The 12,992-nt window shown below is 49.9% G+C and overlaps 1 protein-coding gene across 1 annotated transcript in view; it reads left to right on the top strand.

Moving 5' to 3' along the window:
- The window catches only part of LOC114675431 (SH3 domain and tetratricopeptide repeat-containing protein 1-like), a 44,005-nt gene that overhangs the window by 20,184 nt on the left and 10,829 nt on the right, over window positions 1-12,992 (top strand). Inside the window, 4 exon segments of the mRNA XM_077958756.1 lie at window positions 6,872-6,985; window positions 6,987-7,032; window positions 8,763-10,075; window positions 10,077-10,419. Of these exon segments, the coding sequence (XP_077814882.1) occupies window positions 6,872-6,985; window positions 6,987-7,032; window positions 8,763-10,075; window positions 10,077-10,419 (1,816 nt within the window).

Below are 12,992 nucleotides of genomic sequence, written 5' to 3' on the forward strand. Positions count from 1 at the left end.
CCTAGAAAAAGTGGCCATTTCTATCATGTCTTTGAATTTCCTTGTTTCTTATACATTTTATAAACAAGACAGTAGAAGGAGATTCGGGAACAGCAACTTTAGAACAAGGGGGAAAAAATCGAACCTAAAGCGGTCCAGTTTCTGTTTTCTTCTCAGTTTAGGGCTGAGGCAATTTAGCTTCCTGTCTAAGGGACTACTCAAATCTGATTAGAAGCCATTGTGGGCTGGTAATTATCTGTAATTTTAGGAAGACAGATGCAGCACCAACTCTGTTCTCTAATAGCAGGCTTATTATTTTTAAATTTGCATGGCAGGAGAAGCAGATGGCGAGGTGGGATAAGCGTTCTGATGCTTGGTCATTGATAGCTTTTTACTTCCACGTATCACATGGGGATTTGGGACCCGGGAAGCCCGCTGAGAACTGATGATTGTCTGTCCCCTAATCAGCTGGGTTCTTTTTCATCCTGAGCTCAGAAAGATTGCTTCTACTGCAGCCAGGGAAGACAGGTTGTTGACTGGTTAGAAATCATGGCAGGTCATTTTCTCCACCCGCAGTTCGCAGTTGGAAAGCAGAGCTATCAAAAAGTGGTCTTCTCTGTTGTATTTCAAATCTGGGTGTTTAAAAAATTATGTAAGTAAATTAAGCATTTCTTTAACGGTAGTTGTGTGTGTTCTTTGAAGGGGTGGCCTGCCCCTCCACACCTGTGGGTGTTTCTCGTTAGGTGGAACGAGAGACTTGAGAAAAGAAATAAGACACAGAGACAAAGTATAGAGAAAGAAAAGCGGGGGCCCAGGGGACCGGCGCTCAGCTTACAGAGGACCCACGCCGGCACTGGTCTCTGAGTTCCCTTAGTATTTATTGATAATTATCTTTACCATCTTAAAGATAAGGGAGTGGCAGGACAATAGGATCATTGTAGGGAGGAAATCGGCAGTAAGACATATGAACAAAAATCTCTGTGACATGAATAAGTTTAAAGGAAAATGCTGTGCCTTGAGATGCATATGCAAACATCTCCATAAACCTTTTAGCATTATTGTTTCAGTCTATCACATGGGGAGAAACCTTGGACAATACCTAGCTTTCCTAGGCAGAGGTCCCTGCGACGTTTGGCCGTGTAGGTGTCCCTGGGTAGTTGAAATTAAGAGAATGGTGATGACTTTTAACCAGCAAGCTGCCTTCAGGCACTTGTTTAACAAAGACACATCCTGCACAGCCCAAAATCCATTAAACCTTGAGTCACCGCAGCACATGTCTCTTGCAAGGACAAGGTTGGGGGTAGGGTCACAGATTAACAGTATCTCAAATACAGAACAAAATGGAGTCTCTTATGTCTACTTCTTTCTATATAGACACAGTAACAGGCTGATCTCTCTCTCTTTTCCCCACAGTTCTTGATGCGAATGAGAGGTGCATTCCCTTGTAAAATCCCTGAGAATTAATAGGAGGCTGTGAGCCTTAGAAGAGAAGTTGCTTTTCTAGATGATCACGTAGGTATGATGCTGAGCACTAGACAAAGATGTTGATTGAAGCGATTTTAAAAAATTTTGTCTGAGTTCAGATTTTACACCAATATTTAGAAAATCAGCAAAAGAACTTGGAGGAATGTTCTCAGGCATCCAGTTCAGCCCCCTGCGCACATTGTCATAAAATCCGAGTGTGTGTACAGGGAGACGCATTCCTTTCTGTTCTCATCACAGGTCCTTCCCTGGCTCTGCACCTACCTGTCATGCGCGTCCGTGTGAAGAGCCCACCAAACAGGCTTTGTGTGAGCAATAAACCTTTTTAGTCACCTGGGTGCAGGCGGGCTGAGTCCGAAAAAGAGAGTCAGCGAAGGGAAATAAGGGTGGGGCCGTTTTATAGGTTTTGGGTAGGTAAAGGAAAATTACAGTCAAAGGGGGGTTGTTCTTTGGTGGGCAGGAGTGGGGGTCACAAGGTGCTCAGTGTGGGAGCTTTTTGAGCCAGGATGAGCCAGGAAAAGGAATTTCACAAGATAATATAATCGCTTAAGGGAAGGACCGGTCATTTTCACTTATTTTGTGGTGGAATGTCATCAGTTAAGGTGGGACAGGGCATTTGCACTTCTTTTGTGATTCTTCAGTTACTTCAGGCCATCTAGGCATATAAGTGCAAGTCACAGGGGATGCGATGGCTTGGCCTGGGCTCAGAAGCATGACATTGCCCTCTTCCCGACCTTCCCTACCTTTTCCCTCCTGTGCGGTTCTCTCACAAAGTGAATGGCCTCAGCCACAGCTTCTCTGCAGCTGCATCAGACTGTGGAGACAGGAGTGGTGGCTCCTGCAGGGCCTGCTGTTCCCACGGAGCCCAGTCTTGCTTGCCGCTGAAACCTGGTCACCATTTTGCACCGAAAGTATGTAATTCTACGGAATGAGAGCCAACATGCTGGGAATGAAGGCGTCTTTATCACGGTGCTCTGCATATTTTAATCTTGGGTAGAAAGTATGGAAAAGTATGTGAAACCTGTGGTTTGATGTCAGAAGGACGTTGTGAACTTGATGTGGACTGAGGATGTTCAGGTGCAACAGGCACCCCGGCTTCATTAAATGAGACTTCTCCATCTCCCTGCCAGGCACGCACAGGTGTATGGCCACATCTTATGTGTTATCCTTATCTAGAGTGTGCCTTGGCATCATGCTTAAAGTTACATGATGATATTCTTCCTCATAGAGTAGGTCCCAAACCACATTCAACACAGAAATGTACTCTTGCTGTTCTACATCGAAAGTGCTTTCATATACCAAGTGGGAGAGCAGTCCTAAAATCTGGGCTGGAATCACAGAAGGAAGGCTTTGGGAAGCAATAGATTCCTAGTCCAAAGCTGGGTTTTGATGAACCTAGAAACAGGACCAAGAGAAGTGAATTTGCCTAAGGCCCAGACAGTGTCTCACGGTAGCATTTGAACGTAGCAGTTTCTTGACCTATTTCTTTAAATGATTAGTCATGCTTCCTCTGATTCCTATATAAACGTATTCCTCATTCATTCTTTTGTTTCAGTGAATTATCGCAGTGCTACCACGTAACAGTATTTGAGTCAAAATGTGGCAGTGTTTATCCCTTTCCAAGGTTTTTAGTTGCACAGTTTGTCAAAGTTGTGCTTACAGTTTCTTGTTGGTTGCAAGGTGTCCTTTCAGAAGCCAATTGTGTGGTGTATTTACATTGCTTGTTGGAGGTAGTTTGGTTAGAACCTACTTCGAGTGGCTGGCGTGGGCCTGGGGGACAATGACAGCTGCCTGCTTCATGGGCAGAGATGAAGTAATTGCTTCCTAGGAAGTACCATCCTCCTGGCCACACTCTCCAGCCCATTTCCTTTGTGGTGGTTTCCTCGCATCTGCACGTTTCTGGCTTCATGTGAGTCTCATTGATTTTAGCATATGACTTCAGGCTGTGGGGAAGAATGGCCATGTTAGCACAGAGATGCACACAAAGGAACAACTGGCTAAATGTGAGGGAAGACATTCTTACAGGGGGTTTCATTTCTTTTATTCTTTAACAGGCAGTCTGGGAAGCATTCTGGACACTTGGCCTGCACTGTCACAGCTCCTCCCTGCAGGATCTCAGATGTTTGGAGATTGTAGTGATAACTGTTATCATTGAGAATGTCATTCTCACAGGCTCTAATAAGTCAGGATTTATTCAGGGTTAATTTGTTAAAGACAACTGTGTTTCTACCAAATCCATGGGAGACGTTTCTCCTGGCAGTGTTGCTGGGGGTATTCCCGTGGCTTAGTCTTAGGGAAACACACGCCTTTGAATACTGCTGAAGCTGTGAGTACCCAAAGCGCACCACAGTACTTTTGCCATACGGGGTGTTAGTCACTGATACACGTCTCAGTCAGACCTGATGGATTCTTGACCTCTTCCTTTTTTAATTTTTTAATTTTTATTTTATTATTATTTTTTTAAGAGCACAACCCCTCAGGTGGCCACCATGAATCTCTGGTGTTTTCAGTTGGCTGCAGCCTATTTGCCGTCTCTGGTTCAAACATACTGGAAGCCTGATGATGTTTGCCTCGGTTGTTCTTCTGCTGTGTGACCTCCGCGCCCGCAGGGTTCAAGACTGTCAGAGCTGGGAGCCACCTTCACAACTACCAGGGTTTCCAGAACCTCCTTTATCTAGCCCTGGGGATGGAAGAGATGTCATCAGAGGCGGAGGCTTATTAGGTTTACATGCCATTGATAACGAATGAGGAGGTTTTCTTTTATATAAGGGGAGCTTCTTAGAACGTGCTTTAGTAGGGTAAAGAAGCTTTTGAGGTTTGCTTTTTCTGGAAAGATAATTTGTGATCCTGCTGTTGCTTTCAACAAAAATATAATTTGCATACCAGTGCATGTTGTATTACTGAGCACTGGCTGACAAGTGGTTCTTAACTCGTCATTCACTCCGCCACTGTTTCTTGAATGGCATATGTTTGCCAGCTGTAGTAGGAACTTGCTAGGCTCTAGGACTAACCGTTATGAAACGAGGGTCCTGGGGGAAGCAAATGCATATAACTATAAAGGTTTGAGGGGATATCAGAGGGGGTGCCTATAGGTGGAAAACTTCGTTCATTCATTGTCCCATCTAGGAGGTTTTGTGTCTTAGCAACGTGTTCCATAGCAACACATCCCTCTATCAAAATATTCATCATATTAAATTGAAATTCTCTGCTTAGGTATGTATTTTTCCGACTAAGTTTAGAACTGCTTAAGGACAGGCTATGGGGTATGTATTATATATATCTACACACACACATGTATTTATATATATACACACATTACCGTTGTAAATATACAATATATATTTATATATATACACACATATATATTTCTCCCTCTCTATATGTACATACAACCCACACATATATATATGCACACACACATATATATGAAACACACACACACACACACACACACTTCTACTGCCAAGCACAGAAAGTCAAAGCTAGGCAACATTTCTTTTAGTGTTCATGAAAAAATAGATGTGTTAGTTGAGAGCGTCCTTAAGTTGCCAGGGGAAAGACAGGATGGATTCACAAAGGGAGATAGTGTTTTTTTTTTTTTCTTTGTTTAATTCTTCAATTCGAAATAATCCAGACTTATGGAAAAGTTGCAAAAATAGTATGGAGAATTCCCATATACTCTTCCCTCAGATTCCCCAAACATTTCACCCCATTTGTACTTTCTCTCTCTGTGGATATAATTTTTTTCTCTTCTGAAATGTTTTAGAGAGGAAGGTAGAATGCAGGGCAGGGTGAAAGGTGGAAGGAGAGAGGTGGGTTGGGAGGCTTTTTTTTTTTTTTTTAACCTCCTGAGATGGAGTTTTGCTCTTGTCACCCAGGCTGGAGTGCAACGGCACGATCTCGGCTCACTGTAAACTCTGTCTTCTGAGTTCAAGTGATTCTCCTGCTTCAGCCTCCCGAATAGCTGGGAGTACAGGCACCCATCACCATGCTTGGTTAATGTTTTGTATTTTTAGTAGAGGGGTTTCACCATGTTGGCCAGGCTGGTCTTGAGCTCCTGACCTCTGATGATCCACCTGCCTTGGCCTACCAAAGTGCTTGGGATTACAGGCATGAGCCACTGTGCCTGGCGATTGGGAGGCTTTTGCAGTAACTCAAAGTGCTATGATGAGGGCTGGACCTGGTTGGAAATGATGAGGAAGGTGAGAAGTGGTTAGGTCTGGCATATATATTGAAAGGAGAGTTTAAATGGGTTGGATGACAAGAGAGAGAAAAAGAAGTTTTCAGGATGATGTCAAGGATTTTGGCCTGAGTAACTGGAAGACTAGAGATGCTGTTATTGGGATCGGGAAGACTATGGGAGGAGTGGGTTATAGCAGGGGGAATCAAAAGTGTGTTTTTGGCATGCTAAATTTGAGGTCCAAAAAGAGATGTCAAGAAGTGTTGGCTGGTCGCGGTGGCTCACGCCTGTAATTCCAGCACTTTGGGTGGCTGAGGTAGGCAGATCACCTGAGGTCAAGAGTTCGAGATCAGCCTGATAATTATTAAAATCGATCATTGATGTTTACTAATTAATCATATTATTGCTCCTAATACTGCAGGGGGTGTACACCTACCTGTGGTGTTGTTCCTAATATCCAGGGACAGAGACCATGATCTTAGTTTTAATATCACAGTAGGTGTACACTCACCCTGTGATACTGATCCTAATATCCAGGGGGTAGAGTATGACATGACTCCCAACATAGCAATGAATGGACAGCCACCCGGTGACATTGCTCCTAATATTCATGGAAGAAGCACATGATATTACTCCCAATATCGCAGGGAGGGTACAGCTCTTCTGTGATATGGTTCCCAGTATCCGGATGGGGAGAGGATGATAATAGTTCCAGTATCACAGGCTGTGTTCACCCGCCCTGTGATATTGTTATGAGTATCCTGGAAGGGATATGACTCCCCATAGAGCAGGAGGCGTACATCCAGCCTGGGATATTGTTCATAATATCCATGGAGAGGAGAGGCTGATATTACTCCCAATATGGTAGGGGGTGTACATCCACCCTGTGATATTCTTCTTAATATTCCAAGGCTGAGAGGATGATATTACTCCCAGTATCGCAGACACCGTACACCCCCGTGTGATACTCTTCCTGATATCCAGAAGGGGAGAAGATGGTATTAATCCCCATATCGCAGGAGGTGAACACCCACTCTGATATATTTCCTAGTATGCATGGGGAGAGGGGATAATATTATTCCCAATATTGCAGAAGATGTACACGCCCCCCCGTGATATTGTCCTTAATATTCCAAGGCACGGAAGACGATGTTACTCCCAATATCGCAGAAAGTGTACACCCCCCAGTGATGTTGTTCCCATGATCCAGGAGGGAAGAGGATGATATGACTTTCAACCCTTGCACCCTGCAATGCTCTCACCCTGCAACACCGACACCAGCTCAACCTGACATGGGAGCAGAGGTGCTGGCTGGGGGTGTTCATTGCTTCTCTTTTCTCCCTTGCCAGACTCAGTAGAGGAAGCTGAGACCGAACAGCCACAGGAACAAGGTGGGTTTTGCCAGTGCTCAGGCTTCCTCTGGTTATGAGTTGGGCCTTGGGGTAATGCCGGGGGAGGGGACAGAGCTGAGTACAGTGGGCATTGGATGCGACAGTCACCCCTCTGTGGTGCGGGCTGGGGGCTTGGGGGACGTCGCCTGAGGTGGGCCTGAACCTCCCGTCTACTCTGGCACTGGAGGCTGTGGGGTCCCACACTTCTTCCAATGAACATGCTGACCCCCGCCTGGTCCCCGACCGAGGTGGGGCATCCTTTCCACTGCTGGGGCCCACACGTAGCTGTGGGTTCCTTTTTCATGACCTGGAGAAGCTGCAGCTTGCCCTGTGCTCTGCCTCAGAGATGGGAGGCCACACAGCCCTCAGCGGGGAGCAGAATTCAGAGCCTTAGGTTGCAGGGGCCTCGACTGAGGTCCCTGAAGGGTCTGCTCCTTCCTGAGGGGCTGATTCAGGGAGGCCCTCCCGTCTCCCCTGTGCGACTCTGTCGCTTCCCCTCACACAGGGCCCGCATGTGGACAGCCTGGTGATGTGGATGCACCAAGGGCCCTTGGAAGTTCCCTGGGAATGGGATCCATCCCAGTACATTTGGGATGCAGGCACAAGGTCCCAGAGGAGGCCCGGGAAGCCAGTGGGGAAGGGAAGGCTGTTGTAGGTTTGCCTCGGGGAGGGGGTGGTTCCACTCTCTGCCAAAGTCTCTGGAGCAAAGGCACGTGGCTCTCCAGCTGCCCCGGAGGCCAGGGTAGTGGCTGGGAGGGGCTGTGTGCCTCTGCCGGGTGGGGGAGATTTCTTAGCTCATCTGGTGTAGTCAAGTCACATTTGCCTCTAAATCATATTTATTTATTTTTTTAATTCCAAGGCTTTACAGATGAATAAGGAGACAGTTTGTATTGAAAATAGTTTTTACATGTGAGCTTGAAACAGAGAGTCTGTTTAAATCTAGTTTTTTCCTTCCCAGTAATGCCTCCTTTCATCCCAGGTGTTCCAACAGGAAATGCGCTTGTTTGCTCACCTCTGGGAGGGGGCTTTGGCTAGGAATCCACCAAAGCCAGCAGACACCAGTGGGCTGCTGGAGCAGTCTGGCCTTGGTTAACCCTTTAGGAACTGTGGGCTTCAGGTTTTCAGACCATCCAAGGTGAAAGTGGCCACAGGGGCCTGGAAGCTTTCCCATCCTTCCTGCAGGGATGGTCCGTTTCCCTGCACGGAGCTGGGTACATGGGTACAACACCCCTGTCCTGTGCCGTCGGTGGCTTTACCAATTTTGCATAGCAGCTTTTGAGCTGATCCATAGCTCTGATTGGCTGTTGAGGATTTCATGGATTCCTGTACCCCACCGGGGGGCCCCAATATGCTGACAAAAGTTACATTTGTACTTGTTGTGCTGCATATACATGGGTCCAGTTAGAAGGCTTTGATTCTTTCTAAAGGGAAAGGCATCTCTGAGGGATCACTGAGCTGACATAGTCTCCTAAAACCATGCTGTGAGGTGGCGACAAAGCAGGACAGAAGGGTGATTTTGTAGGAGAGTCGGGCCACGGGCCTGCGTGTTCTCTGTGTCCCCGGAGTTCGTACGTGCTCCAGACCCCGGGTTTGCATTGCGCATAATTCTCAAGGGCTCATGGCAAGCTGCGCCAGGGACACAGAGGACGGGGATGCGGGGATCCTGCCCCAAGTGGACCAAGGACTCACTGTTGGACTCTAATCTGTCTAGGTGTTTTTGTGACTTGCAGAAATACCTCCACCTTGCCTGGGCCTGGAGCCACAGGAGACCCTGCCGAAGGTGAAGAATGTTCTGGAACAATGCAAGACCTGCCCAGGCTGCCCCCAGGAGCCAGCGTCCTGGGGTCTCTGTGTAGCATCCAGCAACGTGAGCTTGCAGGACCCCGAGGAGCCCTCCTTCTGCTTGGAAGCTGAGGACAACTGGGAGGATCCAGAGGCCCTGAGATCACTGCTGCTGTTCCTGAACACCTCTGGATTCAAGGCCAGCTTCTGTGGCCTGTACAACGTGGCTCTGCCATGGCTGAGCAGCATGTTCAGCAGCTTTAGCGACGAGGAGGAGCTGACTGGGCGCCTGGCACAGGCCCCAGGGGCGGCCAAGAAAGGTGGCCTCCTCATGGCCCTGGCCAGGTTCTGCTTCCTCCTGGGGCGGCTGTGCAGCAGGAAGCTCAAGCTGTCCCAGGCCCGGGTGTACTTGGAGGAAACACTGGGGGTCCTGGAGGGCAGCTTTGGGGACCTGTTCCTGGTGGTGGCTGTGTACGCCAACCTGGCCAGCATTTACTGGAAGCAGAACCAGGAGAAGTGTACACAGGTGGTTCCCAAAGCCATGGCCCTGCTCCTGGGGACGCCCGGCCACATCTGCAGCACCGAGGCAGACGGGGAGCTCCTGCAGCTGGTGCTGCAGTGGGCGGTGGGTGGCCAGAGCCAGCAGGCCTAGGCCCGGGCCTGCTTCCTGCTGGCCAGGCACCACGTGCACCTCAAGCAGCCTGAGGAGGCCCTGCCCTTCCTAGAGCAGCTGTTGTTTTTGCACAGAGACTCGGGAGCCCCAGACGCTGCGTGGCTCTCAGACTGCTGCCTACTCCTGGCTGACATCTACAGCCGCGAGTGCCTGCCCCACCTGGTGCTGACCTGTGTCAAGGTGGCCTCATTGAGGACACAGGACTCGCTGGCTGGTTCGCTGAGGAACGTGAACCTGGTGCTCCAGAACGCCCTCCAGCCCCACAGCCTCCCCACCCAGACTTCCCACTACCTCAGGCGAGCGCTGGCCTCCCTAACCCCAGGCACAGGCCAGGCACTGCGCGGCCTTCTCCACACCAGCCTGGCCCAGCCGTACAGCCACCATGGCTACCATGGCCCAGCCATCACCTTCATGACACAGTCGGTGGAAACCAGTGCTGTTGCCGGAGTCCGTGCCATCGTGGACCCCCTGGTGGCCCTGGCCTGGCTGCATGTGCTTCATGGGCAGAGCCTGGTGGCCCTGAACATCCTGCAGTCTGTCCAGGATGCAGTGGTAGTCAGCGAGGACCAGGAGGGTGTGATTGCCAACATTGGTGGCCGTGGCTCTGAAGAGGACGGGACGGACGAGGCAGGCAGCCGAGGGCTACTACCACGCCCTATGGGTGGCTTGGGACCTGGGCCAGCGGAGGAACCAGGCAGTGTTGCTGGCCAACTTTGGCACCTTGTGCCTGCACGCGGGTGCCAGCAGGCTGGCCCAGCACTACCTCCTGGAGGCTGTACGTCTGTTCTCGAGGCTTCCCCGTGGGGAGTGTGGCCGGGACTTCACCCACATACTCCTGGGCTACCTCTTCACCCACCAGGGCCCGGCCCAGCAGTGCAAGGGCTACTACGAGTGGGCCCTTCTGGTCGCCGTGGAGATGGACCACGTGGAGAGTGAGTGCCCCAGTTCCTCCTGTGCGCCTTCTGGGACCACTTGGGTCAGGGCACACCTAGGGTTTGTGATTCGGAAACAAGTGGTGGTTTTTCCACCATCGAAAGTGCTGAGTCATGGCCAGCAGCAGATGTTGGCAAATGCCCTGGAGACAGGCCGTTCCCATGCAGGGCCAGGCCCTCTGTGCCCTACTGAAGCAGCCAGTTCTTCCTGGTTTGCCCAGGGACCATCCTGCCTTGAGCATGGAAAGTCCTGCATGCTGGGAATCCCTAGACATAACCCTGGGATCAAGGCATGTTGTGCTGAGCTGGGACTTGGGGCCCCTCCATGAGCCAGGCCCTGAACGCCAGTTCTTGTGCCTGTGTTTGCTTGGAATCTCGGCAGCCCTGTGTACCGGTCATCCCACTTCACAGAGGACACGGGGCGGGTGATTGCCCAAAGCCACAGAGCAGTTCACGCAAAAGCAGCTTGTGCTGAGTGTGCCAGGCCACACCCACAAATGGGGCTTGTGGGGTCCTCGGGAGGGAGGTGCTGAGCGTGGGAATGTGAGCTTCAGGCCAGAGAAGCCACAAAAGGGTGAGTGGCGTGATGGCGGGGCAGCACTTGGCCCCGGATGAGGGAAGCCTCTTTAGTCTGGGACCAGAGGGTTGAGAGGATTTAGTCAAGTAATAGGTGTGGATGAGGGGCTGGTGGTGTAGCCTGTGTGAAGGCCCAGGGGTGAGAGAGTGGGGGTGAGTCAGCGAGGATGGGTGGGGTTTGAGTGGTGGTGAGTGAGCGGGAGTGTGAGTGGGGATGAGTGGGGTGTGAGTGGGGGTGAGTGAGCGGGAATGTGAGTGGGATGAGTGGGGTGTGAGTGGGGGTGAGTGAACGGGAGTGGGAGCGGGGATGAGTGGGGTGTGAGTGGGGGTGAGTGAGCAGGGCTTATGCAGGGAGGTGCAGAGTTGGGAGTAGGTGGGCTGGGTGCTGGATAGTGAGAAGCTCTTCTGGAGAGCTAAGCAGGGTCTGGGGCCTCAGGCTGTGGCTTGGCCTTTTCCCCAAGAGCACTGGGGAGCCATGGAGTGCTATCGAACAGTCAGTGCAGACCGAGCAGTGAACGGACAGTAGGTGGGCAGGGCTGTCCGAAATGTAGGCCGCAGAGAATAGATGAGGAAGTTGAGTGCAGGGAAACGGCTGAGACAAGGGATACTGTTGACTCCCCTCTGCCTTGCAGCGCTTTGTCATGGCATAGTGAGACTACTCAGAGGTGCCTCCTGTGGCCTGGACCAGAGCTCCAGGGGCTGGGCCCAAATCTGAATGTGCTCATTTCCCAGCACAGGCCTGGCACCCACTCTTGGCCCTAGGAGGGATGAGATTTTGGAAAGGACCGTGTGAAGGGGCCCCGGTCCCACACATCTGCCCAAGGAGGGTTGGGGGGTTCAGACCCAGGCTTCTTCCCCAGGGGCATTCTGTGACTGGAAGGAGACCCTCCAGGAACCCAGCGCCCCAGCCCCCGCTGCAGCCTCCGGTGGCTCCTGGCACAATAGCCTGTGGCACCTCCTCCTACGAGGCCCTCCCCTGGGTGCTGGGGGATTCAGACTTGGAAATGCAGGCCAGGGAACGGGGATCATGCTTCCCTGTCTCCCCACCCTGCGCTGAACGGTCGAGGAGACCGAGGGCGGGGCTGACACCCCACATGCTTCCTTGGGGTCATTTTTGAGTCACTTTCGGTAGTTTGTGTCCTTCTAAGAGTTTGGCTGTTGTGTCTAGATGGTCTGGTTTCTTGGTGTACAATTGTTCGTAGTGTTTTTATGGAATCCTTTTATTTCTGTCAGGTCGGCAATAATGTTTCCTCTTTCATTTCTGATTTTAGAAACTTGGGTTTGTAATTGTTTATTTATTTTTATTAGAGATGGGGTCTTATCATGTTCTCCCAGGGGGATCTTGAATGCTGGCCTCAGCGATCCTTCCCCCTCGGTCTCACAAAATGCTGGGATGACAGGCGTGAGCCATGGTGCTCAGTCTCTGATTTTAGTCGTTTGTGCCCCATCTTTCTTTTCTTGGTCAGTCTGGTGAAAGATTTGTCAATTTTGTTATTATTTTCAAAAAACCCACTTTTGGTTCTGTTGATTATCTCTTTTGTTTTTCCATTCTCTGTATTTTTACTTCCCATTTCCACTCTCACGTTTATTATTTTCTTCCTTTTATTCACTTTGGGTTTAGTTCATTTTCTAGTTTCTCAAGGTGCAAAGTTAGGCTTTTGATTTGAGATTTTTCTTCTTTCTTTGAATGTAGACATTTACAGTTATAAATTTCCCTTTCAGCACTGCCTTAGCTACATCTTGGTGTTTTTGATACACTGTGCTATTTTTTTTCTTTTTAAAGTTTTGCTCTATTGCCCAGGCTGGGTTGCAGTGGTGCAATCTTGGCTCACTGCAACTTCTACCCAGGTTCAAGTCATTCTCATGCCTCAGCCTCCTGAGTAGCTGGAATTACAGAAGTGCACCACCACACCCGGCTAATTTTTGTATTTTTTTTATAGAGACAGAGTTTCACCATGTTTCCCAGGCTGATCTCAAACTCCTGGACTCAAGCGATC

The sequence above is a fragment of the Macaca mulatta genome, chromosome 13 (genome assembly GCF_049350105.2).
Source record: "Macaca mulatta isolate MMU2019108-1 chromosome 13, T2T-MMU8v2.0, whole genome shotgun sequence".
In the NCBI taxonomy this organism is placed as follows: Eukaryota; Metazoa; Chordata; class Mammalia; order Primates; family Cercopithecidae; genus Macaca; species Macaca mulatta.